Consider the following 27,018-nt stretch of genomic DNA (forward strand, 5'->3'; position numbering starts at 1 on the left):
AAGGGGGTAAATAAAAAAAAATATTTTTAACTCACGTGCGCAACGCATAGGGTGAGTTCTTGGGATCGCCTTTCATTGTGCGTCGTGCGATTCTTTGGTGACTACATTTTATATTGTTAAATCTATCCGGTCTGGTGCATATGTACCTCACCAGAGCTGAAAACAATCATTTTATTGACACTGATGACCATTCATATCCCTTTGTCTAAAAAATTCACTAATGTCGGAAAGAAGCCTGAACCAAAATATAGACATGCTCAATTTCACGCGCTGGTTTATAGGTTTCTGAAGTTTCAGACCTTTAACAGCAAGAATGTTAAGTTACGCGCCAAAGAAGTTAAATCAAACGTGTTATTGTGTTGTTTTTTTTTAAATAGGGGCCATAACGTTGGTTGTAACGAAAGTATACTAACCAAACCAAAAGAGGAATGTGTGCAAGGTTTCATTCCTCGAGTAGTTGTTCTGTTGAGAGTTACGGGAGACACAAGTTAACATGTGTATTTTGTTTGAATGGAGCCGCAACTCGCTTGTGACGAAAAGTTCAAACGCAAAATAGGACGGTGCGCAAGTTTACATGCTGTCTAACAACACCAACACTTTTTGAGTGTAGCGCGACGAAAGTTAATAAAACGGGTCTATAAGTACAATTGTGTCGAAAGCATGCGAAACAAACTATACAAGTGCGGTAATATGGTAAGTAAGTTAGTAAAGTTTAAGCACCCTAGTAGCAATACTTTTCGAGTAACACGCGACAAAAGGTAACAACACAAAAATGTAATGTTTGCTAAAATAACCTCGGTTATTTCGATAAAACAAAAAACAACTTGTTGGTTGTTAATTTTTTAAGTACACTAGCATTTCATAGTTAGAATGTATAGTCGTTTGACATGTATTTTGTTTAAATGTCTTTCTTTCATATTGTTAATTTTATAGATCACCACGTAAATAATTATGTAGAATTTATTATAACGCTGCTTTTCATCGATAATTGCAAGCCCTTCATACCTTTTAAACTGCAAATATAATTCAAAAGATGCGTGAAATAGCGACACAACGCTTTCATTTGCATCTTGAGGTCCAGGGTTCGAACTCGAGTGAAGGCACATTTTTTTTGTAAATTTGTGTCGTTTTCATTGTTATAACAATGATTACAACCGAATGGAAATAGTACAGTTTTGCTACATTGAATAACATCTAATGCAAATATGTAATCCTGTCAAGAAGTTCCTTATTAAAAAAACAAATAAGATAAATGAAAAAAGTGCTTGTTAAGTGCATAAAAATCGTGTTATTATTATACGCCAGCAGAAGACAAATGGAAGAGACGTGCATAATGGCATCATGTTTTCCGGTTGGGCTTTTGTGCGGCCTTCGAGTTACTTTTCAATGACATAAGTCGAACACTATCAGAAAGGACGAGCAGAGTTCAATACCTTTTGATAATAATAATTACATGATTATTGCGCTTGTTAATTGTTTAATAATTAAGAGACTTAACTGCTTTTGACACATTAACAAAATAACTAACACATTTCCCTCCAAATTTAACTAATACAGCAGAATAAGCAAAGCTCTACGAGAAAAGTTGTTTCTTTAGGGGTGGTGGAGGAGGGGTGGGCTTCAAGGTATTTGAAGCCATTTTCTTACGTATTGTATTTATATCACGGCGGTACGTTAACTTATTTACATTTTCCTGGTTCAGGTGGTAAATGTAAAGACTAGTTACCACAAAAGTTATGTGAACGGTTCAGAAATCTAACCACATCATCCTTGTGTTTGTAGTCTAGCGATCTTCCAACGGAGCTAACCGACACGTATTTTGATATCGTTAATGATGCCTTTCTGTGTAAAATATATCCACTTAACAAAAAGCTTGACTGAACTTATCACACACAGACACAATGATTTTATTTCCACTGTTATGTTAAGAGTTTTATCGAGATGAACGGATTACTTTTTGGATTGTAAATTAATAATCGATATGACAGTTGACTAAGTAAAAAAAAATCAAATACCCGACGCAAAACTAAGTTAACATGATTCATAATGTGTACTGATTTACGTCAGCAAAACACGCGTTGTTCAAGTATTGCCGACGGTAACAAGTTATGAGGTATCAATACTGTAACGATCATATCTAAATATTAGAGTAAGTTAGATATTTGAAAGCGTTGAAGTCTCAATAAATGCAACATACAACATCTTTTGGTACTGTGATGTCAATGACAATACAAATTGTTTAATAGCACAAATGCAACAATATTATATTCGTTCAATTAGAATATCTTGTTCAAATCTTACTGCTCAGGAGTAAGTTATCGTAAGACAGGTATATGCCTCCATACTGTTTTTGGTCAAAATGCAAGTATGTATTATAAACTTTAAAAATATATATATATACATGTATTATATTTTAAAACAGTCGACTGAAATCATCTACTAAGTATCGCGCGCTGCATTAAAACTATTGTTAAATATATTATGCCCGATATTGCAAACTGGTTAATAGGCACTTCTCAACGGAGTGGTTTACGCCAGAGACTACCTTTAATTCCTATTCTTAACGTGTATATCGATCCCATTCGGTATAAATACTAAAGTAGGTCACAATCGTGCGACAAAGCATATCACGTGGTACTCATGCAAGTGTGTAAACGCTCGATATATTCTCTACTTTCGATCTACAATATAAATACACGTAGGCGATATTGTTTCACTGCGGGTGTACTTGTCGGTAAAAAAAATAGATTTATATCCCTCTTTTTGAGGAGAAAGCCGTACCAGAGGGATGTGTGAATTGTAGTGACTGTGAAGAACATCTGTGTGAAAAGATTGATGTTATGCTTAAGAATAATAGGAACAAAACATATAGCTGCAATTGCGTGTGGATGAATGTGATGTGCAAACATTATACAGAACACAGTATGTACATATTTCATCCAAGGAACTAGAAGCTATGCATGTTTAAAAAGGTAGTTAGTTTTGTAATGTTAGACAGTAAGAGTCGATCGATATACTGATGTGTAAGCACATACCAGGTATGTTTCCCTACTTTCGATTTAGTATATAAATATACGGAGATTTTAAAATTTGAACAAAAATGTCCGTCAAACAATACTTATGCGGTCCCTGTTTGGAGGAGAGAGTCGAAAAAGAGGGCGTTGTGTATTGTAAAGAATGTGAGGAACCACTTTGTGGAAAGTGTAAACAGGATCATGCAAGGATAAAGGTTTCCAAGCACCACAAGTTGTGTGACGTTGCGGAGGTACCTCCCCAGGAGATACATGAACTTCTTAAGAGGTTGATTGCATGTCCGAATCATGGCAAGGAAGAAGTGGTTTACTTGTGTAAAGACCACGATACGACATGCTGTAATAAGTGTGCTATGACTGATCACAGAAAGTGTGAGGAACTTAAGGTACTTGATGATATTGTGCATGACACAAAAGCGGATTGTTCCGAATTGAAGGCAGTGTTGCATGACTTGCAACAGCATGGCGAGAGTCTTTTGGCAAATGAACGTAAACATGAAGAATTGGTATCTGAAATAGAAATTCGAGCGTTGTCATCCCTCAAAACCATTAAACATAAACTATTAGACATGTATGCGCAACTTGAGCATAAAGTGCTATCAGCTATTGCTGATAAGAAGAGAGTTATAGGAGAAAAAATAAAAACAAACAACGAAAAGGCACGTCAGTTTTTGAATGACATTAAACAGCAGTCAACTTATATTGAACAGGTTGAGAACGTTGGAACGAATGAACACGTGTTTCTCCTGCAGCGTCAGCTTGAAAAGAATTTGGTATGTCGTCTGAAATCAACCATAAGTGAATTGGATAACGATAGAAGCAAATATAGCTTTAAATGTGTTGAGGATACCTCGTTTGATAGTTTGCTGATAGCCGTTAAGAATTCCTTGCGAATAGAAGATGATGTCAACGAAACAGGCTCAGATACCGACAACAGCAATAATAAGCCATATACGGCACGGATTCTACAGCTTCAATCTACTAAAGATTTGAGTATTATACCCATGTTTGACAAGACTAAAAGCCTTGCCCCTTATTCATGCATATGGATAGATAAGTACATTGTCATATCTTTACACACACCAAATGCGCTACTGGTGATTGAGGAAGACAGTGATTTTATATTATCATCATTCAATTGTGACTTTATGCCTTGGTCAGTTTCAAAGACAGGTTCTACGGACATGGTGATTACTTTTCCATTTGCTAACAAAATTGCATTTGCACAACTGCGCTATGGAAATGTGCACGTTATAGCAGAACTCAAAACAAAAATTCCGTATGAGGATGTTACTAAAAATGCTCCACTTAACCAGTACGTTTGTTTGTCAACAGGAAAAGGGCAGATAGATATTATTAATAATGACGGAATGTTGCTTCGTGAAATCAGTTTAAGCTCTGACGCTAAACAGTGTGTAGAATCTTCATTAACATTTTGTAATTTAAATTCGTATAACCTCTTGTTAATGGTTTCAAATTTTTCATCCAACACAGTAATCGCGTTGAACCTAAATGGAGAAAAAGTATATCAATATAATCACGCAAATCTAGTCGGTCCACGTCAAAGTGACATGGATCCTTGTGGCAATGTGTACGTGACATCCTATCGTGGTTGCATCATTCAAAGCAGTCCAAGTGGACAGTACATAAGATCACTTCCGTTAGGGAATAAAGACATCTGTCCAGACGGAATATGTTTCAATAGCAGGTTTGATAAAATTGCTTTGATTGGTGAAAGAAATGACAATCCATTTCTGGAAGTGTATAGATTTAATTGATAAATATTATTGATGAAAATCCACGATATTTCGATCGAAAAAACGTGTAGGCGTGTTTTAATTGCAAGCGTGTTACAACTTGTATTCGCATTCATGTAAATACGTAAAAAGTTTTGATTTTTGTAAATTATATAACCTTTAGAATTTGTGAAATAGTATGACTTTTCTGTTTTGTTCGTCTAAGTGAATTGTCAATCTATTGAAGCAGTAATCAATAATGTTCTCTTATATTTGCAAGTCTTTGCCTGTACAAAGTGTCCCGCAAGATGCGTGTATTATCAAAGTAATCTTCGAATAAGGGTCCTTACCATTTCTTTATTGAGTATTTAGCGGTTCTTTGTTTGATATTCTACTGCATGTATTACATTAGCGTATATTCAAGGCCTTAAGGATAATTAACATCAATTACTTTATCTTACTACCTCGGCTATATGAAAGTTGGAATTGATGTTTATTAATGTTATTAAAGTTATATACTTGACCCATTTTTCGGTCAATGATGTATGTATTATTTAAAGTATGACACTCATTAATAGCTTAAGTACAATGTAATAGAGCGAGGGATATCATAATCAAATTTACCAGCTACGATTAAACAATTTTTTTTCAACAAAGAGTTGTATTTATTCATAGATAATGGGATTTCTGAATGTTAGCATGTGTTAACATTTATATTTACTACAATGTAAATCACAACAGTCGCTTAAAGTTCAAATCGAGTATACACTGACATGTGGGAAGGCGAAAGTTATTTCTTCTTTTTTTTCGTCAGACAAACATTCATTTCTATGATAACATACACAAGTGAAAACAACGATCTGCATCCTGCAACACATCGATCAAACAGTAATTATGCTAAATGTATGACATGTGTTATGTGAATAGAGGGTCATATGGATAATTTGACAGTTATTTCAGTTGTTTTTTCGTCACACGAACAAAGTGTTTGCTATGATTACAGAAATAACTGAAAACCAAAATCTGGATGATGCGATATCAAAATAAACTCAGTCCTAAATTGTAGTTTCACTGATTACAAAAATCATTGACATCCCAAACCTTGTCCTACCGTTACTAAAAAGTACTTAGTCTAGATGGACGAAATACGGAGATCCTGTTCTTACACCGACATCATTCGCTCGGTAGGGAACTGTTGTTTCGTGTGTGACAAAGCTCTTGTTCCACCAAAGGGTAAAATGTGGTGACAGAAATGTTATATTAATTGCATTCATCTGATTGTATTCAGTTAGCATAAATGTTTATTTTTAACAAGCGATCCATGCTATCTTTTACGTAAATGAATACAAAATGCCAACAATAATTTGTTTTCAGATTTTACAGATAATTACTTTGTAAAGCAACATGTCTTATGGTTCTGTGTATTATTATGACTTTTAGGTTACTGTTGTTAACTGCGTTATTTATATGTTTATGTAGAAATATGTCATTATTATACAGTATCGAAATTTTGACAAAAAGTGTATGGTATGTTTGTAAATCTAAGAACAGTGCTTTTTTATCTTAAACGATTCGACTTGAACATGTCAATGATTATGATAAGAAAAGTAAAGCTTTTGAAATTCTATCGAGTTTACATAATGGCTCTGGAGATTATTTGAAAAACAACATGTGCTTACACTTTATATCGGTATGTAAATTGAGTATATCAAAGGGAAATATACACATGTTTCTAACATAATATAATGTGTTAGCTCTATATAATAGTTTAGTCATGTTAATCGTGTGGGGATTTGAATAGATATAGTCTGTCTATATGGTTTAAACGTTTTGTTACTGAAGGGCACGGTATTGCTTTGAAAAATTGTTTTGACAAACATCGTTCTTTCTGATCTGAATCATAAAGAAATTGTACTGGCTTTATCATAAGTTAAGACTTAACAGATTTATGATTTGCGATTCGACTCTTTCTGTTGAAGCGAAAAAATAAAGTATAATAATTTGTGTTTTGTACTTGAGGTATGAATAAATTTTTGCAATCACCTGCGCAAATCACAATGTGAGTTTTGGGGAACGCCTTTTATTGTGTGTCATGCGCGAACTTTTCATTTTAACGATATCTCCTCCTCAACCGCTTAACAAAACTTCATAGGTATGATCCTTAGGTGAACTCCTTTTAAATTGTTAAATCCTTACGGCATGCTGCATATGTACGTCACCAGAGCTAGAAACCAACATTGTAAAGACCCTATATTCCGCTTTTGTCTAAAAAACACTAATGTCGGAAAAACCTTAACACCAAAAATATGGAGGTGCTCCAGTTCACACACTGGTAAATATGTGTATACAGTTTCAGACCTGCAACAACAATACTTTTTGAGTTACAAGTGACACACGTTAAAACAATCGTGTGTTTTTTTCTTCAAACGAAAACGAGCCATTACTGAGGTTGAAAATAAAATAGCCTTATCAATACAAAGAGGAGCGAACGTGAGTGCGGTTTCATCCCTCTTAAAGTTATTCTTTTTTTTTAGTTACGGGAGACACAAGTCAAACTATAGATTTTGTTCAATTGGAGCCGCAACTCCGGTTGTGACGAAATGATCCAAATCAAAATAGGAAGGTGCGTAAGTTTACATGATGTCTAACAACACCAACACCAACCCTTTTTAATGGTCACGCGACTCAAGTTTATAAAACGGGTCCATAACTCCAATTGTGTCGAAAACCTGCAAACCAAACTATAAAAGTGCGGACGCAAACTTATGGTTAGTAAGTACGTAAAGTTTAAGCACTCTAGAAGCAATACTTTTCGAGTAAAACGCGACACGCAAGTTTAAAATAAAAAACTGTCATATTTGCTAAAGGGGACTTAACCTCGGTTATTTCGAAAAAAAAACAAACTTGTTAGTTGTTTAAACTTTTTTAAAGTTCACCAGCAATTCATAGAAATAATTTGTATTCGTTTGATTGATATTTTGTTTCAATGCCTTTCCTTTATATTGTTAATTGCATAAATCATCATGTAAACAATTATGTAAGAATTTATTATTACAATGTTTTTCATCGATAATTGAAAAACCGTCACACCGTTTGAAGTGTATTAACCAATCAAACCCCTGCGTGATATAGTGATAAAAACGCTTGCTTTTGCTTCTTGAGGTCCAAGGTTTGATTTCTAGTGAAGGCTTAATTTTGTTAATATTGATCGTTTTCATTGTTATTACAATTATATGTATTACAAACAATTGGAAAAAGTACAGTTTTGTACATTGAATAACATATTATGGAAATAAGTAATTCTGTTAACACGGTCCTTATTATACAAATTTAGGATTAATGAAAAAGTGTTGGTTAAGTACATGTTATTATTATACATCAGCAGAAGAAAAGTGTAAGAGTGGTGCACATTGGCATACTGTTTTCTGGCTGGCCTTTTGTGCGGCCTTCGGGTTACTTTTGCAGTATATTACTCGAACACTATACGAAACTTTCTACGTGCATAGCTTTCATTTAAAGTAACATAAATACTCAAAATCAACGAATATTTCGCAAAATATTTCGTTAAATAAAGTTAACCCATAAAAACATCGTTCCTTATAGCAATAGCCAAAATTTCAACGCTAGATATAGGATATGGGAACATAGAGTTAACGAGACACAAAATACTTTAATTTGCTGTGCGACAATATAATCCATGTTTATTTCCAGCCACAATATCTGAACATTAACCAGCAAACGCGACACTGGTTTTGTGCAGCGTAGGAAGAACGACGTATTCATGAGAGCTACGTCGTAATTCCGAAGCTGCCCGAAGCCAATCTCGCGTTCGCTCGTAAATGTTCGGATATCGTAGCCGGAAATTCCCATGAAATATATTGTTACACATAATAATAAATACGAGCATTTTGAATCGCGTTAAATCTATGTTACCAGACCACATCTAGCGTTGAAAGTTTGGCTATTGCTATAAGGAACATAGATTATTATATGTTAACTTTATTTTTCCAAATAGTGTACATATTCATACATGTTGAGTGTTTATGGGCTTTTAAAAACGTAAAGAGGACAATAACTTTTGATAATAAAAATTGCATGATTATGATTAACAGTCAGCTGTTTAAATGTTTAATACGTACCTGACTGAAGTTTTTTTAACATATTAAATAAATAGACATATTTACTTTAACACCTAACCAATTACAGACATAGCAATGCTCTACAACCAAAGTTGTTAACTAGTATTTCGGGATAGTGGTGGTTGAGGGAGGGATGGGTGGGTTCAATGTATTAGAGGCCATTTATTTCATATTTCATTCATATAACGGCGGTCAGTTAACGTATTTACACTTTTCCTGGTTCAGGTTGCACACCCGTGCTTAGTGCTCATGCTTACGTAGTATGAATAATTTCAAAACAAATTCCTCCAATAGTTATGTTGACAGTTCAGAAATCTATCCACATGATCATCGGGTTTGTAGTCCAGCGATCATCCAACGGATGTAGCCGACGCGTATTTTGATAGCGTTCACGATGCTTTTTTAGCAAGATATATCTGTTTAATCAAACACACTGAACTCATCCAAAACGGACACCATGGTTTTATGTTCACTTTAATGTTCAGAGTTGTAACGAGATGATTAAATTATTTTTGGATTGTAAATTAATAATTAATAATTGATAGCAAATTTACTTAGTAAAATACATTAAAAGACCCGGCGCAAAAATGAGTTAACATGACTCTTAATGTTTACTGATTTACGTCAGGAAAACAAATAGAAACGCGTTTTTGCATGTATTGCGGAAGACGGGTACAAGTTATGAGGTATCAACATATTATCATGTCACGATCATTTTTGTTACATCACGATTCACTATTGTAACTTAGATATTTGATAGCTTTAAAGTCCCAATATATGCAACCTACATCACCTTTTGGAACTATAACATCATGGACTATAAAAACGTTTTAAAACAAAAAATAGTAAAGTATAATAATCGTTAAAATAGAATGTTCAAACCTTACTGCTCGTGACTTGGTTATCGTAATACAGGTATATGTCAGCATACACTAAATATATTTTTGTGTCAAAGTTCAGGAATTATGTATGATAAGCTTTATTTTTGTAATTAAGTATATTTAAAACAGTCGATTGCAATGACCTACAAAGTATCGTATGATACATTAAAACTATTGTTGAAAATGTTACACACCATATAGCAAACTAGTAAAAAAAGCACTCCTCAACGGAGTGGTTTGCGCCAGAGACTACATTTAATTCATTTTCTTCACGTTTGAATCGATCGCATTCTGTATTAATATTGAAGTCGTCACCATCATGTGGCAAAGCATACCGCGTGATACTTATGCAAGTGTGTACACACTCGGTATTTTTCCTACTTTCGATTTAGAATATAATTACGCGTAGGCGATTTTGTTTAACTGCGCGTTAACTTGTCTGTTACAAAAGCTTTATATTGCCCATTTTTGGATGAGAAAGTCGAAATAGTGGAATATGTTCATTGCAGAGACTGTGAAGTACCACTGTGTGAAACGATTGATGTTATGCTTAAGAATAATATGAACGCAGCATAAAGTTGTACTCGCGCGTGGATTGTGCTTATTATATAAGGGGAACTAGCATCTATAAATGGTTCTAAAGGTATTTATCTTTGTTCTATTACACAGTAAGTGTCACAGTCGACTGATATACTGATGTGTGTGGATATGCCAGGTATTTTTCTCTATTTTCAATTTAGCATATAAATAAACGGAGGTGAATTTTTAGAATTTATACGAAAAATGTCTGTCAAACAATACTTATGCGGCCCCTGTTTGGCGGAGAAAGCCGAAACAGAGGGCGTTGTGTATTGTAAAGAATGTGAGGAACCACTTTGTGCGCAGTGTGAACAGGATCATGCAAGGATAAAAGTTTCCAAGCTCCACAAGTTGTGTGACCTTTCGGACATAGCTCCCCAGGAGAAACAGGAACTTCTGAAGAACCTGATAGCTTGTCCGAATCACGAAAAGGAAGAGGTGGTTTATCTGTGTAAAGACCACGATAAGACGTGCTGTTTTAAGTGTGCGATAGCTGATCACAGAAAGTGCGAGGAAGTAAAGGTAATTTGTGATATTTTGAACTATTTACAAGTGAAGACAGTGTTGATAGACTTTCAACAGCAAGGTGAGCGTCTTTAAGAACATGAACGCAAACACGAAGAAATTGGTTTTTGAAATAGAAAATCAAGTGTTAGCATCACTCCCAACTATTAAACAGAAACTCTTAGACATATATGCGCAACTTGAGAATAAAGTGTTATCTGCGATTGCTGATAAAAAGAAAGTGATAGGAGAAAAAATAAAAACAAACAACGAAAAGGAACGTCAGTTTTTGGAATGACATTAAACAGCAGTCAACCTATATTGAACTCGTTGAAAAATTTGGTACGAATGAACACGTTGTTCTCCTGCAGCGCCAGCTTGAAAATAATTCGTTATGTCGTCTGACATCAACCATAAGTCAATTGGTTAACAGTAGAAGCAAATCTAGCTTTAAATACATTGAGGATACCTGTTTTGATAGTTTGCTGATAGAGGTTAAGAATTCCTTGCGTATAGTAGACTGCTATTGTGATGCAAGCAAAACAGGCTCAGATACCGACAACAGTAATTATAAACCATATACGGAACGAATTCTAAAGCTTCAATCTTTTAAAGATTTGAGTAGTATACCCATGTTTTACAAGGTAACGACCTCAGACCTTTCTATGTGCATATGGATAGATAGGTACTTTGTTTTACATCTACGAGATGTAGATTCCTTACTAGTTATTGAGGAAGATAGTGATTTGGTATTATCAAAATTCAATTGCGGCTCTTCGTCCTGGTCAGTTTCTAAGACAGGTCCGACGGACATGGTTATTAGTAAGCCATATTCTAGCAAAATTGCCATTGCACAACTACGTTGGGGAAATGTGCACGTTGTAACTGAATTGAAAACAAGAGTCCCGTATCATTATGTTACACGAAATGTGTCACTAAACCAGTACATATGTCTGTCAACAAATAATGGGCGGATAGACCTTCTTAATAATGACGGAACGTTGCTTCGTGAAATCAGTTTAAGCTCAGACATAAAAGAGAGTGTACAATCTATATTACGTTTGAGTAATTTAAATGTTTGTAACCTCATGGTTACAATTTCCGATTGTGCGCCCAACAAACTAATGGCATTGAACTTAAATGGAGAAAAAGTATTTGAATATAATCACCCAGATCTACGTGGTCCAGACCAAATTGCCGTGGATTCTAGTGGCAATGTGTATGTGACATCCTATAATCAAAGCATACATCAAATCAGTCCAAGTGGACAGTACATTAGATCTCTTCTGTTAGGGAAAGGAATAGATTCTTCATACGGTTTATGTTTAAATAGCACATTTGATAAAATTGCTGTTGGTTGTTGTGTATTAGGCCATCCACATCTTCGAGTGTATACATATACTTGATCAATATGATATACGTACAATCAACATTCAAAATTTGTAAATGCAAGGGTTAATTGTAGCCCCGATATTTCGACCGCATGAATATGATTCGTTATATTTGCCTGTGTGTAAGCATGTAGATGCATATTCATTTAAATAGATACATGCATTTGATGTACTTAAATTATATTTTGATATGTCTACCTTGTACATTGATATGACATTGTTTCTGAGTGTATTGTTAATTAATTGCAGCATAAATAAATAATGTAATTCTGTTTTTTCCCACACTTGCCTGTGCCTCGAAAGATTTTTTAAAGGGGCCGTCCAACAGATTTTGACATGAATTGAAGCTTGTCATTAAATGCTTTATATTGATAAATTTAAACATTTGAACACAAAAACTCCAGTAAAAAAACAAGAATAAATTTTTTTTAATTGAAAAAATGTAACCCTCAACAGGGCTCAAACCACTAATCCCTGGAGTCTTGGAGTAAAAAGTCTCCCGCCTAGACCATTCGACCATCCATGCTCATTCTTAGATGTTTTTTTTACATTGTATAAGCAATCCTCGTAGTATTCCAAAATAAAACGACAACAACAGAACTTTCCAAATTATTCAATAGTTTTCAGGTTTTCAAATCATAAAAAGATGCATATAATAGAAATTTAAGAGCATGGTAAATGGTCAGTATTATATTTTTCAAAAATAGCATAACTAAAACGAAAATTTGCTAAACTGAAACAACTTTTTTTTTATTTTGTCAATTTACCAAAACGTGATATATGTTGGACGGCCCATTTAATGGTTGAAGTTGTTAAATCTTCTTATAAGCGACAGCACCGTCTCTATATTGAGGTTTGTGCGTTCATACCTTTGATCACTTGTTATAAGTATTACTTAAGTAGTTGTTTTTCTTCCAATTCATAATTTATGTCAAACACTTCATCTTTGAAACTCATTAGTCATCAAATTTGAAGCAAGGCTTCTCCATGTTATAAAAGCCATACGTTTAACCCTACTGAGCGTTCACTTTTTAAAGTAAGTTATTCAATATCCTAACAAGATAGATGAAGCGATGGAGCGCACAATTATTGTAAAAAATTATGGTGCTGTGTACGCTTCAAAATTGTTGTCATGATTTAACTGATTGTTTAATGTAATGTCAATTCATTTATTGTTAATGTGTTTATTAAATCGTATTTTTCATTCGTGTTTAAAACGTATCATTATTAACAACAATTTTATTAGTGTGGTTTCCTTATTGTCTATTTTATTAACAAACCGATTTAAGATACATGCCCATAGCTTAACTGTTAGCTGAAATTCTTGCCGAAAATGTGTACATCATCTGGAAATCCATCTGACTCAAAGTGGGTCAGCGATACGCGTGATGTTGTATTTTGTTCCATTAATCGTTTATATTGACAAGTATCAGTTGGTGATTTTATCTGAATGCTTTTTATGTTTGTTCGTGTGATTGTGTTGGTTTATTTGTGTTTTACATCACGAATTTGAAAATACCTACATTTTTTCATACACCATATAGGTACTACAGCCATTAATTAGGAATTTATGGAATCTGTAGGCTGTGCACCATTGTACAAAAATGCTGTTGTTGGATTTGAATTACAGTAATACAAATATTTTAATAAAATTCATTAATATCAATACGCAGACAAATACTGTACGCAATTAGTATGGTAAAGATCGTATTAAAACAAAACAAATACTACCTGAAATGATGTATTGATCTAGTATATTAATCTATATCATTTTTGTGTATTTGTTTTTCCAAACGTTCGTATGTTAATCCGACTATAAAAGCTTAAAAATCCGTTTAATAAAGTTCAAAATATCTTCTAAAATCCGAGCTATCTACATGACACTTAAACTACATCTAGTCTACCAACGATTTTACCATGGTAAGCAACCCCTATGATCGTATTTTGCATTTTGATTCATGTGTGCACCCGCGAAACTAGGACATTTGTGTTAATGTTATTAGTTTCTATCAACAGCTTTAATACTATATTACTTCAATTTTAAAATACACCATGAACCCAAAATAATTTACACTTACATATAATTCAAAATCTTATGACAATCCATGAAATCCACCGATTTATCTATAACAAATGCCAACATTGCATTATTTGGTAAATACGTTGTCTGTATAAAGTTTAATAAACAATATGTAAATAAAAGATATAATTACAAAAATCTCAAGGTTTTCATCAGAAATATGCCGAAGCTTTAAATAAAATATTTATAATGTAAGCTGTATCGCCCTGGACATGTTGTACAAACCGTAGATTCATACGTGAAGCATACACTGGCCGCGACTCATTGCAATCACGTTTTCACATAATTAAACACACCGGCAATCAAATAACCATCATAATTTGAATCATATTTTAAAACATACAAGATTGCAGCGATACATAACTATCATAAATGTTCGAAGTAGAACGATCATGCATATATGCTACGCTCATGTCTTGGACTTTTTCTGATACTTTGTAATAATACCATACTTTTACAAATGTTTTTTTTAATAAATACTCATTCGTTCTCAAAATGATATGTTTAAAGGGCGAGTGAAACCATATATTTTTAGTTGAGCATCCATTTCGAAAGCGAATAAAGAGCATTTACATAGCAAACGAGACCGTATTAGATGACTAAGAAGAAGTGCGTCGGCATTCCGATAACGGTCAAGGTCGAAGGGAATAAGAAGCCGATGATCATGATTGTGTTACGTGTGTGCAGCATTGATGAAGCAATTTACACACACTAGACTCAAGAACGGCTGTATGCGTGAATAACACAACTTTGAAATAGTCAGTTTTTAGTTGGTGACGTTAGCGGCCAGCTAAATTTACAGAGCATATTTTGCAAATCAGTATGTGTTTAGAAGCCTTAAGTACGATTAGAACCACAACTCACTCTGCTAGGGACGATTACAACTGCCTGTCTGCAGCAGACGACAAATAATTTTGCTCTAGCTGTGAGTGTATATACCCTCTAGCAGTGAGTGTTTATACCAGCTTGTAAGAGGACATTGGCCAGTCTAGTGTTTATCATTGAAATCTGTACCTATTGGCTGCTTTCATGGAAAACGGGGCTTAATGCACGTCAAATATGATTAGCCTGTGCACACTGATTAGCCTGTGAAATGCGCACAAGCTAATCAAGGACGACAACAGCTAACAACTTCAGTGCCTTCAGCGCTTTGATTATTTGTGAGCGTTAGCTCACAAATAACGCAGACGCAATTTTGCAAATCAGTATGGGTTAGCTACGCTTGGGCCCGTAACCCGTGACTGCCTGAGTGGATAACTGCAGTAAAATTTAGCAGACGACAAATGCTTAACAGTAAAAGCGTCTGCTCTTACCACCGCATCTGCTTGTTTAAAGTTCCCATTGCTACACTACAGAGCGTGTATGTATTCAAAAGTATTTAACAGCTTGTAAGACAACTTTGGCTAGTATAGTAATTATCATTGAAATCTGTACATATTTGCTGCTTTTAGATAAACGGGGATTAATGCATGTCAAATAAGATGAGCCTGTGCACACTAATTAGCTGTATTAATGATTTGAAAAAAATACATCTCGACCTGTGTTTTAAGACACACTCTTTATAAATTGGAATGGGTTGTGGTCATTTCAAACTTGCGATATCAAAAGCTATAACATAATTTTGAAAACTGAGTTTCGTCTAAGATTATACAACAGCGAACAAATTCAGTTCCTTCAGCGCTTTGATACTATATTGTGGGTGTGATTTTGTGAATACATTCACACATTGAATTTGTATAATGAAAACAATTGTGTCATCTTAAAAGTTTGAATGATTTTTTCGGAAAATGATCATTTTTACTTTGTATTTGTGTCATGGCAGAAAGATTTGATTTGATAATATTAGCATGCCATAAGTAGTTTAAGGATGAACAAAGAAAACAGTGTATTTGTAATATTTTAGACCGTTCAATTCTAAATATTCGCCATCACTATATATTATGTGAATTAACCTATACCCACTCAGATACGTATATTGACGTGTTTGTAGTCTCTTAGAAAGTTATATTTAATTAAAAACATTTCTTATAAGATTAAAGTTTAACAGTCTTCATTTCCAACCCTTAGATACTGATGAGCAGCAAACAGCGTAAACCCTGAACAGACTGCGAGTTACTCGCAGACTGTTCTGGTTTTATTCTTTGTGCACATAGCAATTTTCACTTTGCCTCCGAGTGGGAAAGTGTCTAATTGAACATTGTTTCTTAATTGTTAAAATGTCTTAACTTAGGCGTGCTTCAAATATGTAAGTGTCTGATGAGAACTATTTGCACAAAACAGTAACATGCCAGAGTCTCCTATGTTTAAATTTTGGCGTTTGTTTGCTGTGTTGTTATTTTTTATTAAATTAACTTTTGATAAAAAGTCATTATTTAAATAATACAACTTTATTTTAAAAACTAATCGTTTTTTCTATTCATAGATGATGTGATTTCTGAATGTTAGCATGTGTTAACATGTATATTTACTACAATGCCAATTGAAACATCCGCTTAATGTTCAAATCGGTTATTCTCCTAAATGTGGGGAATGTGTAAGTTATCTATTAAAAAACAGAAAAACATTGTGATTTGTTTGAGTACATACGTTATTGAAAACTACGACCTGCATCCTGCGACAACTTAAATAGTTATTAAGCTAGATGCATGAAACTTGTTATGTGGATAGATGGCCATATGGATAATTTCTAGTTATTTTAGTTGTTTTTCGTCACACAAAACTTGTAGTTGCTATGATTACATGAATGATTTAAAACCAACATCTGGATAATACGATATCAAAATGAACTATAGATTTGGGAATAGTCATGTTTGTTGACAATATTATATGAATTCTGGGATAACTGCTAAAGTACTTAAGCAAGGTTAATAAAAATTTAATGTTGAATAAAAGGACGTATGTGGAATATGCGTGTTGTTTCCGGATTTTTTTTGTCAGTAATAAATTAAAGTTGCATTGATTAAAGGAATTATTGACGACCCAAACTGAGTCCTACCATTACTAAAACTTACTAAGGCTTTGTTGATGAAATACGTAGCTCGTTTTCTTACACCGAAAATATTAACCCGGTAGGAGACTGATGTACGTCTGTGTTAAGGCTCCTGTTCAATCAATACTGGTTAAATGTGTTGACAGAAGTGTTTAAATACTTTTAACTGTATGCATCTTATTTTATTAAGTAAGCAAAAATGTTTATTTTTTTAAAGCGACTCATGTGGTTACTTTTTCTTTAACGAACACAAAAAGCCATCTATCATTTGTTTTCAATTTTAAAATATGATGACCTTGTAAGGTAACATGAACTAAGTTACTATGTATGTTGATGTCCTTAAGGTTCAAGTTATTATCTGCGTTATACATATTCCTATGTTGTAATATGTCATTATTATACTCGATTGAAAATTTGACAAAAAATGTATGTTTGTTAATCTGAGATCAGTGCTTTTTACTCTTGAACGATTCGATGTCAACGTGTCAATGATTTTGATTGCAAAAGTAAAGCTTTTGAAATTCTATCGAGTTTACATAATGGAGAGAGATTATTTGACAAATAATGTGTGCGTAGACGTTATATCGGTGATGTTGATATGCTGCATATGTAAGTCACCAGAGCTATGAACAAACATTGTATAGACAAAGATTAACCTACATTCCGCTTTCGTCTAGAAAAATCACTTATGTCTGAACAAACCTGAACCAAAATATAGAGTAGCTCATATTCACACACTGGTTAATAGGTTTCTGAAGTTTCAGACCTGTAACCGCAATACTATTAAAGTTAGGCGCGACACAATTTAAAACAAACGTTGCGTTGCCGTTTGTGTTCGAAAAAGGGGCCTTAACTCCAGTTGTTAAGAAAATATCCTTACCAAAACAAAAGAGGAGCGAAAGTGTGTAATGTTTCATCCCTCTTGTAGTTATGCTTTTTTGAGTTGCGGGAGACACACGTTTAAATATGTATTTTCTTTGAATGGAGCTGCAACTCCGGGTGTGACGAAAAGATATAAAGCCAATATGAAGGTGCGCAAGGTTACATGCTGGCAAAAAAAAAGATCACTGTTTGAGTGTCGCGCGACACACGTTTATAAAATGGGTCCATAAGTACGAAACCCTGCTAACCAAACTATACAATTGCGGAAGTGAACGTATGGTAAAATTGTTTGTAAAGTTTAAGCACTCTGGTGATACTACTATTCGAGTAACGCGCGACACAAGACTAAACAAAGTGTAATGTTTGCGTGAAGGGCGTATAACCTCGGTTATTTTGAAAAAACAAAAACAACTTGTTAGTTCTTATTTTTAAGTACACTAGCAATTTTATTTGTTATTACAAACGATGGCAAATATAACAGTTTTGCTATATTACATAACAGTGAATGCGAAAACGTAGTTCCGTTTACAAGTTACTTATTAAAACATATAAGATAAATGGATATATGCTTGTTAAATACATACAAATCTTGGTATTTTTTTAACGCAAGCTGAATAAAAATGAAAGAGTGGTGCACACTGGCATTATATTTCCGGCTGGCCTTTTGTGTGGCCTTCTGGTTACTTTTCCATAACATTACTCGAACACTCGTGTAACGATCATTTTTGTTATCTCACGATGCACTTATGTAAGTTAGATATTTGATACTTATGAAGTTCCAATAAATGAAACCTACATCACTTTTTAGAACTAGGATGAAATGGACTACAAAAATAGTTTTATAACACAAAATGTAGAGTATACCATTCGTTCAAAGAGAATATCGTGACCAAATATGTCATAAACGATATTGCAAACTGGTTAATAGGCACTCCTCAAGGGGGTGGTTTACACCGAAGACTACCTTTAATACCTATTCTTAACGTGAATATCGATCGCACTCTGTATTGTAAAGCGAGCCGGCCGCCTTCCTGAGGCCGCCACCGAGCTCTATGTGCGCGACTTCACAATGTGTGCCTTCCGAAGATCTCGGAAGGCCAATTACAAAATCACAATATAAAACATGATCAAGTCGCCACGAATATTTACAGTGCGACAAACAGAAGACCGTTGCATTCAATGAAGCTTTAGTTATTCGTCACCCCAAGGCCCTAGGTGAAACGTCCACCACCTAATACGCCTTTCATAGACACCAACCCTCTGAAGACTAAACGTCTAAACTTGCAACGGGAACTCTGCAGCCCGGGCAGCACCGTTTGAAGTCAACAGTCGATCGATATACGGATGTGTATGCACATGCCAGGTCGCGACTCTTTGCAATAAGGTTGTCACAAAATTCAACACATCGGCAATCATTAAACAATCATAGTTTGAATACTATTTTAAAACTTACAATATTGCAGCGAAGTATAACTATCATGTATATGCGGAGTAGAACTATAATGTATATATATGCTACGCTCATGTCTTAGACATTTTGTAATTCTTTGCGATAAAACCATACTTTTACACACATACACACACACACACAAATAATAATACTCATTCGTTCTCAAAATGACATATTTTAAGAGCGAATGAACCCATTATATTTAGATAAGCATGACATCCGGAAGCGAATAAACAGTTTTAAAATAAAAAACGATCGATTCAAAAAAAAATTTAATATGTTGTGCACGATATTGCAGACTGGTATATACATAGGAACTCCTCAACGGAGTGGTTTACGCCAGAGACTATCTTTAATACCTATTCTCAACGTGTATATCGATCGCATTCTGTATTGACACTAAAATGAGTCACAGTCGTGTGATAAAGCATACCACGTGATACTCATGCAAGAGTGTACTCGCTCGGTATTTTCCTTACTTTCGATTTACAATATAAATACGCGTAGGCGATCTTGTTTCACCGCGTATAAGCTTGTGTGTGAACAAGATTTATATCCCGTTTTTAGCAGAAAGCCGAAATAGATGAATATGCGAATTGCAGAAACTGTGAAGAAACTCTGTGTTAAATGATTGGTGTTATGCTTAAGAATAATAAGAACGCAACATATAGCTGTAATCGCGTGTTGATTGTGATGTGCAAACAATCGCATACCATAGTATGTACGTATTATGTAAGTGGAATAGCAAATGGTTAAATAACACAGTAAGTGTCATAGTCGATAGATTTACTGGTGTGTATGCTGATGCCATGTATTATTCCCTACTTTCGATTCAGTGTATACATATAAGGAGGTGAATTTGTTAGAGTTTTCACAACAATGTCTGTTAAACAATACTTATGCGGCCCATGTTTGGCGGGAAAAGGCGAAATAGAGGGCGTTGTGTATTGTAAAGAATGTGAGGAACCACTTTGTGCGCAGTGTAAACGGGATCATGCAAGGATAAAGGTTTCCAGCCACCACAAGTTGTGTGACCTTGCGGATGTACCTCCTAAGGAGATTCAGGCACTTCTGAAGAGCTTGATTGCATGTCAGAATCACGAAACGGAAGAAGTGGTTTACCTGTGTAAAGACCACGATACGACATGATGTAATAAGTGTGCTATGGCTGATCACAGAAAGTGCGATGAAGTTAAGGTACTTTCTGATATTGTTCATGACGTAAAAGTGGATTGTACGGAATTGAAGAAAGTGTTTTATGACTTGCAACAGCAAGGCGAGAGTCTTTTGGAACATGAACGCAAACATGAAGAATTGGTATCTGAAATAGAAAGTATCGCGTTGTCATCACTTCAAACTATAAAACACAAATACTTAGAAATGTATGCGCAACTTGAAAATGAAGTGTTATCTGCTATGGCTGATAAAAAGAAAGTGATAGGAGAAATAATTAAAACAAACAACAAAAAGTCAAGTCAGTTTTTGAATGACGTCAAGAAACACTCAACTTGTATTGAACAGGTTGAAAAATTTGGAACCAATGCACACGTCATTCTCCTGCAGCGCCGCCTTGAAAAAGATTCGGTATGTCGTCTGAAATCAACCGTAGGTGACTTGGAGAAAAGTAGAAGCAAATCTATCTTTAAATGAGTTGAGGAATACATCTTTCGACAGTCTACTGATAGAAATAAAGAATTCCTTGCAAGTTGAAGACTCTCTTGTGATGTAAGCGAAACATGCACCGATACCGATAAGAGTCATTATAAGCCATATACAGAGAAAATTCCACAGCTTCAATCTACTAAAGATTTTAGTATTATACCCCTGTTTGACAAGGAAAAACGTCCCGACCCGTGTTAATGTATATGGATAGATAAGTACATTGTCATATCTTTACATAATACAGATGCGTTACTAGTGATTGAAGAAGATAGTGATTTTGTAATATCAAAATTTATTTGTGACGTTACGCCTTGGTCAGTTTCTAAGACTGGTCCGACGGACATGGCGATTTGTTTACCAGCTGCTGGCAAAATTTCATTTGCCCAGCTACGTTATGGAAATGTGCACGTTATTACAGAACTTAAAACGATAATCCCGTATGACGATGTTACTAGAATTGCCCCACTTAACCAGAATATATGTATATCAAGAAGTAAAGGGCAGATAGACATTCTTAATAATGACGGATCGTTGCTTCGTGAGATCAATATAAGCTCAGACTTAAAAACGTGCGTATCGTCTGGTTTTAGTTGTTATTTTAATGCGTATAACCAGATGTTAATTATTTCAATCGGAAGAGCACACACATTAATAGCATTGAACTTAAAGGGAGAACAAGTATTTAAATATAAGCTCCAAAATCTATTTTTCCCACGTCAAATCACCGTGGATCCTATTGGTATTGAGTATGCGACATCCTATAAACAAAGCATACATCAAATAAGTCCTAGTGGCCAATATATCAGATCTCTCCCTTTAGTGGATGATACGAAATATCCGTTTGGTATATGTTTCAATGACATGTTTGATAAAATTGCTTTGATTGGTGGAGATGAATCCGTCAATCTATATCTGCGAGTTTATACATTTACTTGATCAATTTCATGGCTTATATCTACAATTAACATTCAAGTAATTTAAATGCAAAGGTAACTCAAAACCCACGATATGTCGAACTCGTAAACGAGTGTATCTTATAATTTATGTGTGTTCTGAGATGTGCATTTTAATGTATTGGAATAAGTAAATGTATTTTATTTATGTGAATTTTATTACATTTCGAGCTTTTTCACAGAAATGAAATTCTGTTTCGTAGTCTTAGAAATTGTAAATGAATTGCAGCTAAAATAAGTAATGTAATTTTTGTATTTTCAAACATTAGCCAGTACGTTTCTTTGTGAGATGTTACGTTAAAGTATTTAAATATTATAGTAAGAACGTAAACGAACTAGTATCTGTATTGAGTTGTGTGCTTATATATGTTTGATATGTTACCTGAAGTATTACATTTTCATAAGCGTATATTCATTAATATGAACATTTGCATTGGCGTTTAATTGTATCAAGCCAATCATTTAACCAGTTTCAATGTTCACGTGCATATATGTGTACTCCTAGTGTTAAGTGATTTAATATCTCAACTTGATATATATGAAATTTGAGATAGCTATCATGTTCACGCACAATTATCACAATGCAGACAGACAGACAGACATAATAGTTTATTAACGTCTCACTTTTGTACATAAAACACAGTGAAGCAGTACAAAATCATTATATATATATATATGTACAAAACCACTCTAAAAGAGTTACGAGAGACGATGGTTCTTAAAATTTTAAAAGTGTTCAACGATTATATACATCATAGAATCTTTCACATCTGTTAGAAATATAAAAAAGGTTTTTAAGGAAATTCGATTTTAAATTATTAATGTTCTTAAAATAAATAAAAATTACAACTGTTAGAAATATAAAAAGGATCCTGAAGGAAATTCGGTTTAAAATTATTAGTTTTCTTAAAATAAATAAAAATATATATCATCAAACAATACAGTAATAGAAAATTTTAATTTGTACATTATAAACAGTTTTGTACTTTTGAAGTACAAAGTATATTATTATTTGATGCGAAATTGACTATGCGCACACATTAAATGGATTATATATACATGTGGTTGCGTCGCTTTATTAAAATGTCATGACAGGTTCTGGCACTGGGTTAAATGATGCGATCGTCTGACAGCATTAAGTTCATTTTTTCATTTGGGTTTAATTCGTTGAAATTTTGGTTTACCAAAAGAGCACTTTCTGTTAAATTGGATCTTATATTTTCATATAGATATTGACTGACTCGTTCTATAATTGCTTGGTTGCACTTGAACACAAACTCCGTAGGTGATGTTTTAACTGTTCTAAAATGTAAGATTTTCGTTTTATTGGTATTTATTGTCATGTTGTTAATCGTGTACCATTGAGATAATAAATCGATCAGTAGCTGTAGGTGTTCTTCGTTTTTTGCTAACAATATAAGGTCATCCGCGTTAAATATGTGATTCACCAATTGTTCATCCAATTCAATGCCTACACCACTATAATTTAAGAGTTCACTAAAATCATTTATGTACAGATTAAATAGGGTCGTTGATAACAAACATCCTTGCTTTAATCCGATGTTCACGTCGAACCAGTCCGTTAGATAATTCAGTTTTACCGCGCACCTTACGGAATCATATAATGACTTTATTGCGTTCAGAAACTTACCTTCTATGCCTAAACTCGATAGTTTATTAAAAAGCAGTCCATGGTGTATTCGGTCATATGCTTTAGAAAAGTCCACGCAAGCGACGTATGAAAGTATGAAGCGGTGTAAGCTTCAGCACATGTTTCATGATGAAGCATGTTATATACTGTTATTATAGTCATATATTGTTGATTTGCATATAAAATATATTCCAGTATTTTTAATTCGTTATTAAATATTTCTTATTTAAGCTGTAATATGTATGTTTTATTTCCTTTATCGCCCATTGACTTAACAAGCTTTATGCTACATGCAAATTGTCTAATTGTTAGTTCCTTATTATGTAATGCAAGTGAATTATGCACACTAGATATAATGTACGGCACTAACGTTGAAATATAAGCTTTGACTTAAATTACATCAGTGACAAGCATGTTTTTGTATGTGTTCAAATCATCTGAATTAAGTTGCCTGAAACGAGAAAGTGATTTTATTTTAATGTTCTTATTTTGTGTTCATGTGACTCTGTGGTTTCTCTGTAGTCTTTCATAATATATTCGAGAAAACGAACTATTGGTCTTTACGCGATAAGGGTATTAGCGCAAGATCTAGGATTCTATAGAAATCGTACGCCTTAAACTAAAATAAAAAAGAACAATGTCGTTGTTGGATTTCGAATGAGAGCGACCCTTATATTTAATTATTACATGGATACACATACTCACACAATACTGTACGCAAACGGGTTGAAATAATTTGAGCCCAAGCAAGAAGGTGTCGCAAGTCCAATCAGCCGCTCAAACATAACTTACTTACTCCTCTTTCAATTTTCAATGAAACGTAAAATCGAGATGTAATGTTCTAGAAGTTTCACACCTAGCACTAAAAAGACACAGGGTCTTATAGTATCTGGAGCCAAGCGTTTCTTGTATGAAGCAATGTACATTGTTTTATTAATTAAAGTTATTTTAGATCGGACGGAAAATACTGAACTGACATGTAAAACTGCTCACATGGTTTTACAGTGTCAGTCCTCTAACAGCGATAATTTTTGGGTTGCGCGCAAAACGTTTTGAAAAGCGTACTTGTTTGTTCACAATTTCTTCAGCTGTGTAGAAAATATAATAACAAGTTATTGAGGTGCACAAGTTCACATTCTGCTCAATATATGTACCCTAGACTTTTCTCCTCCCAACATGTTTTTTTATTATCTGTATATTTAGGTAGGAGAAAATGACGTATGTGAATGAAGAATGGTTAATGAAGGAGCAATTTAGTTAAACCAATAAATGTCGGTTTTGTTTTGCGTAATCAGTGAGTAGTGTTATTTTTAATTAAATTGTGTTAAAAGTATCGGTACTTCAGACTGATTGAAATGTTTGATGTCAATATATAGTGCAAAAAAAAAGAATTTCTCTCTTTTCCTTTTATATACCTTGAATTTTTTTCACCTTATTACTTTTTGAATTCAAGTGTGTGTTGTTAGTATTCAACTTTAAATATGCCTGTCTCTAAGTGTATCGCTTGTCCGATAGTCCTATTCTGAACAGAAGATCACGTCGTCTGAAATGCTGAAGATCATTGATAGGGTGTATGGTGCGGCTGAGTACCAGTGATATATGTGATGTGATTGTGAATTAGTGCAGAAAAATGTGAATTAGTGCATTAAAAAAATTGTGTTGTGTTTTTTATCTGATCAGTTATTTTCAATAATATTATATGCTTTTTAATACTGAAAAAATGTCTTGGTATAGATCTAACGTCTAAAATTATATTATTACAATTTTTAATTCTTCATATTTTTTTCTTCATTTAAATTATAATTTAATACAATAAATATTATTTATTAAAAAAAATGTCTTGGCTCAGATAGAACTTCTAAAAAGATATTATAATATTTTTAAACATTCATATTTTTATTCTTCATTTAAATTATTATTTAATACAAAAAATATTATTTAATACAAAAAATGTCTTGGCACACATATATAACTTCTGAAATGATATAATCACAATTTTAACACATTCATAGTTTTTGAGGATTTGAAATAAAATAAATTAATTACTAATTGTGTTGTGTTTCTGTTTAATGATCAGTTAAAATGAGCTAAGATGTTGATTGGCACATTCTTTCAAATAAACAAGGATGACAAAGTCCAAAGGATGACACATTTCACCATTGTAATTTAGTAAGAATTTTTCAAAACTTGTCAAGAACGTCTTAGGAATTCACACCTGATCATTTCCACATCCTGTCCATATCCTACCCAGTCCCAATGTCATGGAACAAGTTAGTTTTGATTTGACTTTCATAGCTTCATGATCATTTTGAAATTTCTATTTTACAGTTGGGAAATATTTATTTTAAATTCAAAATTAATAATAAATATTCAAAACTTGGATTGCTACACATTTAAATCACACACTTATTTTAGCCATTTATTTCAATTTGCTATCATTTATTGTGTGATCTTAATCTTTAGCAATTTAACTTTTTTTAAATAATTCACTTGAATAATTTAGTAACTTTTGACATTTTGTGCATTAATACTTTGGCATAAGTAAATACAAATTAGCTGTTTAAAATAAATGTACATACCGGTAATTAATTCAAATTAAAGCGGGTATATATGATTTAGTCAAATATTTATGAATTTATATAAACTGTGTAAAAAACTTATTATATATATATTTCAATATAAATTAAAATAAAAGTTAAGAAGAACATGTGTCGAAAATGCGAAATAAGCCAGATATTTAATTCTGAAATTGAAAACGGCTGTACAGCCGAATTCGCCAGCATGTATACCATACATTTACGATGTGCATCTAAACTTAGTTTAACGGTTTATTTGAAATTCTGCAACGATATCTATTCATACGACACACGAACACTATCTCCAATCCTAATACAAAGACGAATGCTTTGGTTATTGTAGGAAAATATGTACTTCACTATCGGCTCGGGGCGCTAATTTGTCTTTGCTGCATTTTATGAAATTCGGTTTTAATGTATAATTTTTCTTGCCTATTTTGTGTTATTGTAACATATTTTATCGATATATTACAATTAAACACATATAAAAAATCGTATATACCCGCTTTAATG

General features: G+C 33.6%; 3 protein-coding genes across 3 annotated transcripts in view; all 3 read left to right on the forward strand.

The window, feature by feature from the left end:
- Positions 1–27,018, forward strand: part of LOC127837258 (uncharacterized) — a 405,532-nt gene that overhangs the window by 316,834 nt on the left and 61,680 nt on the right. The gene's annotated exons all lie outside the window — the stretch shown is intronic.
- Positions 1–27,018, forward strand: part of LOC127837254 (long-chain fatty acid transport protein 4-like) — a 456,835-nt gene that overhangs the window by 53,291 nt on the left and 376,526 nt on the right. The window lies entirely within an intron of this gene.
- Positions 2,691–27,018, forward strand: part of LOC127840008 (uncharacterized) — a 35,845-nt gene continuing 11,517 nt past the window's right edge. Inside the window, exons 1-2 of the mRNA XM_052368397.1 lie at positions 2,691–4,219; positions 10,674–10,889. Coding sequence (XP_052224357.1) covers positions 3,101–4,219; positions 10,674–10,889 — 1,335 coding nt within the window. The 5' untranslated portion in view covers positions 2,691–3,100. The remainder of the gene's footprint in view (positions 4,220–10,673; positions 10,890–27,018) is intronic.

Source organism: Dreissena polymorpha, chromosome 7 (assembly GCF_020536995.1).
Source record: "Dreissena polymorpha isolate Duluth1 chromosome 7, UMN_Dpol_1.0, whole genome shotgun sequence".
In the NCBI taxonomy this organism is placed as follows: Eukaryota; Metazoa; Mollusca; class Bivalvia; order Myida; family Dreissenidae; genus Dreissena; species Dreissena polymorpha.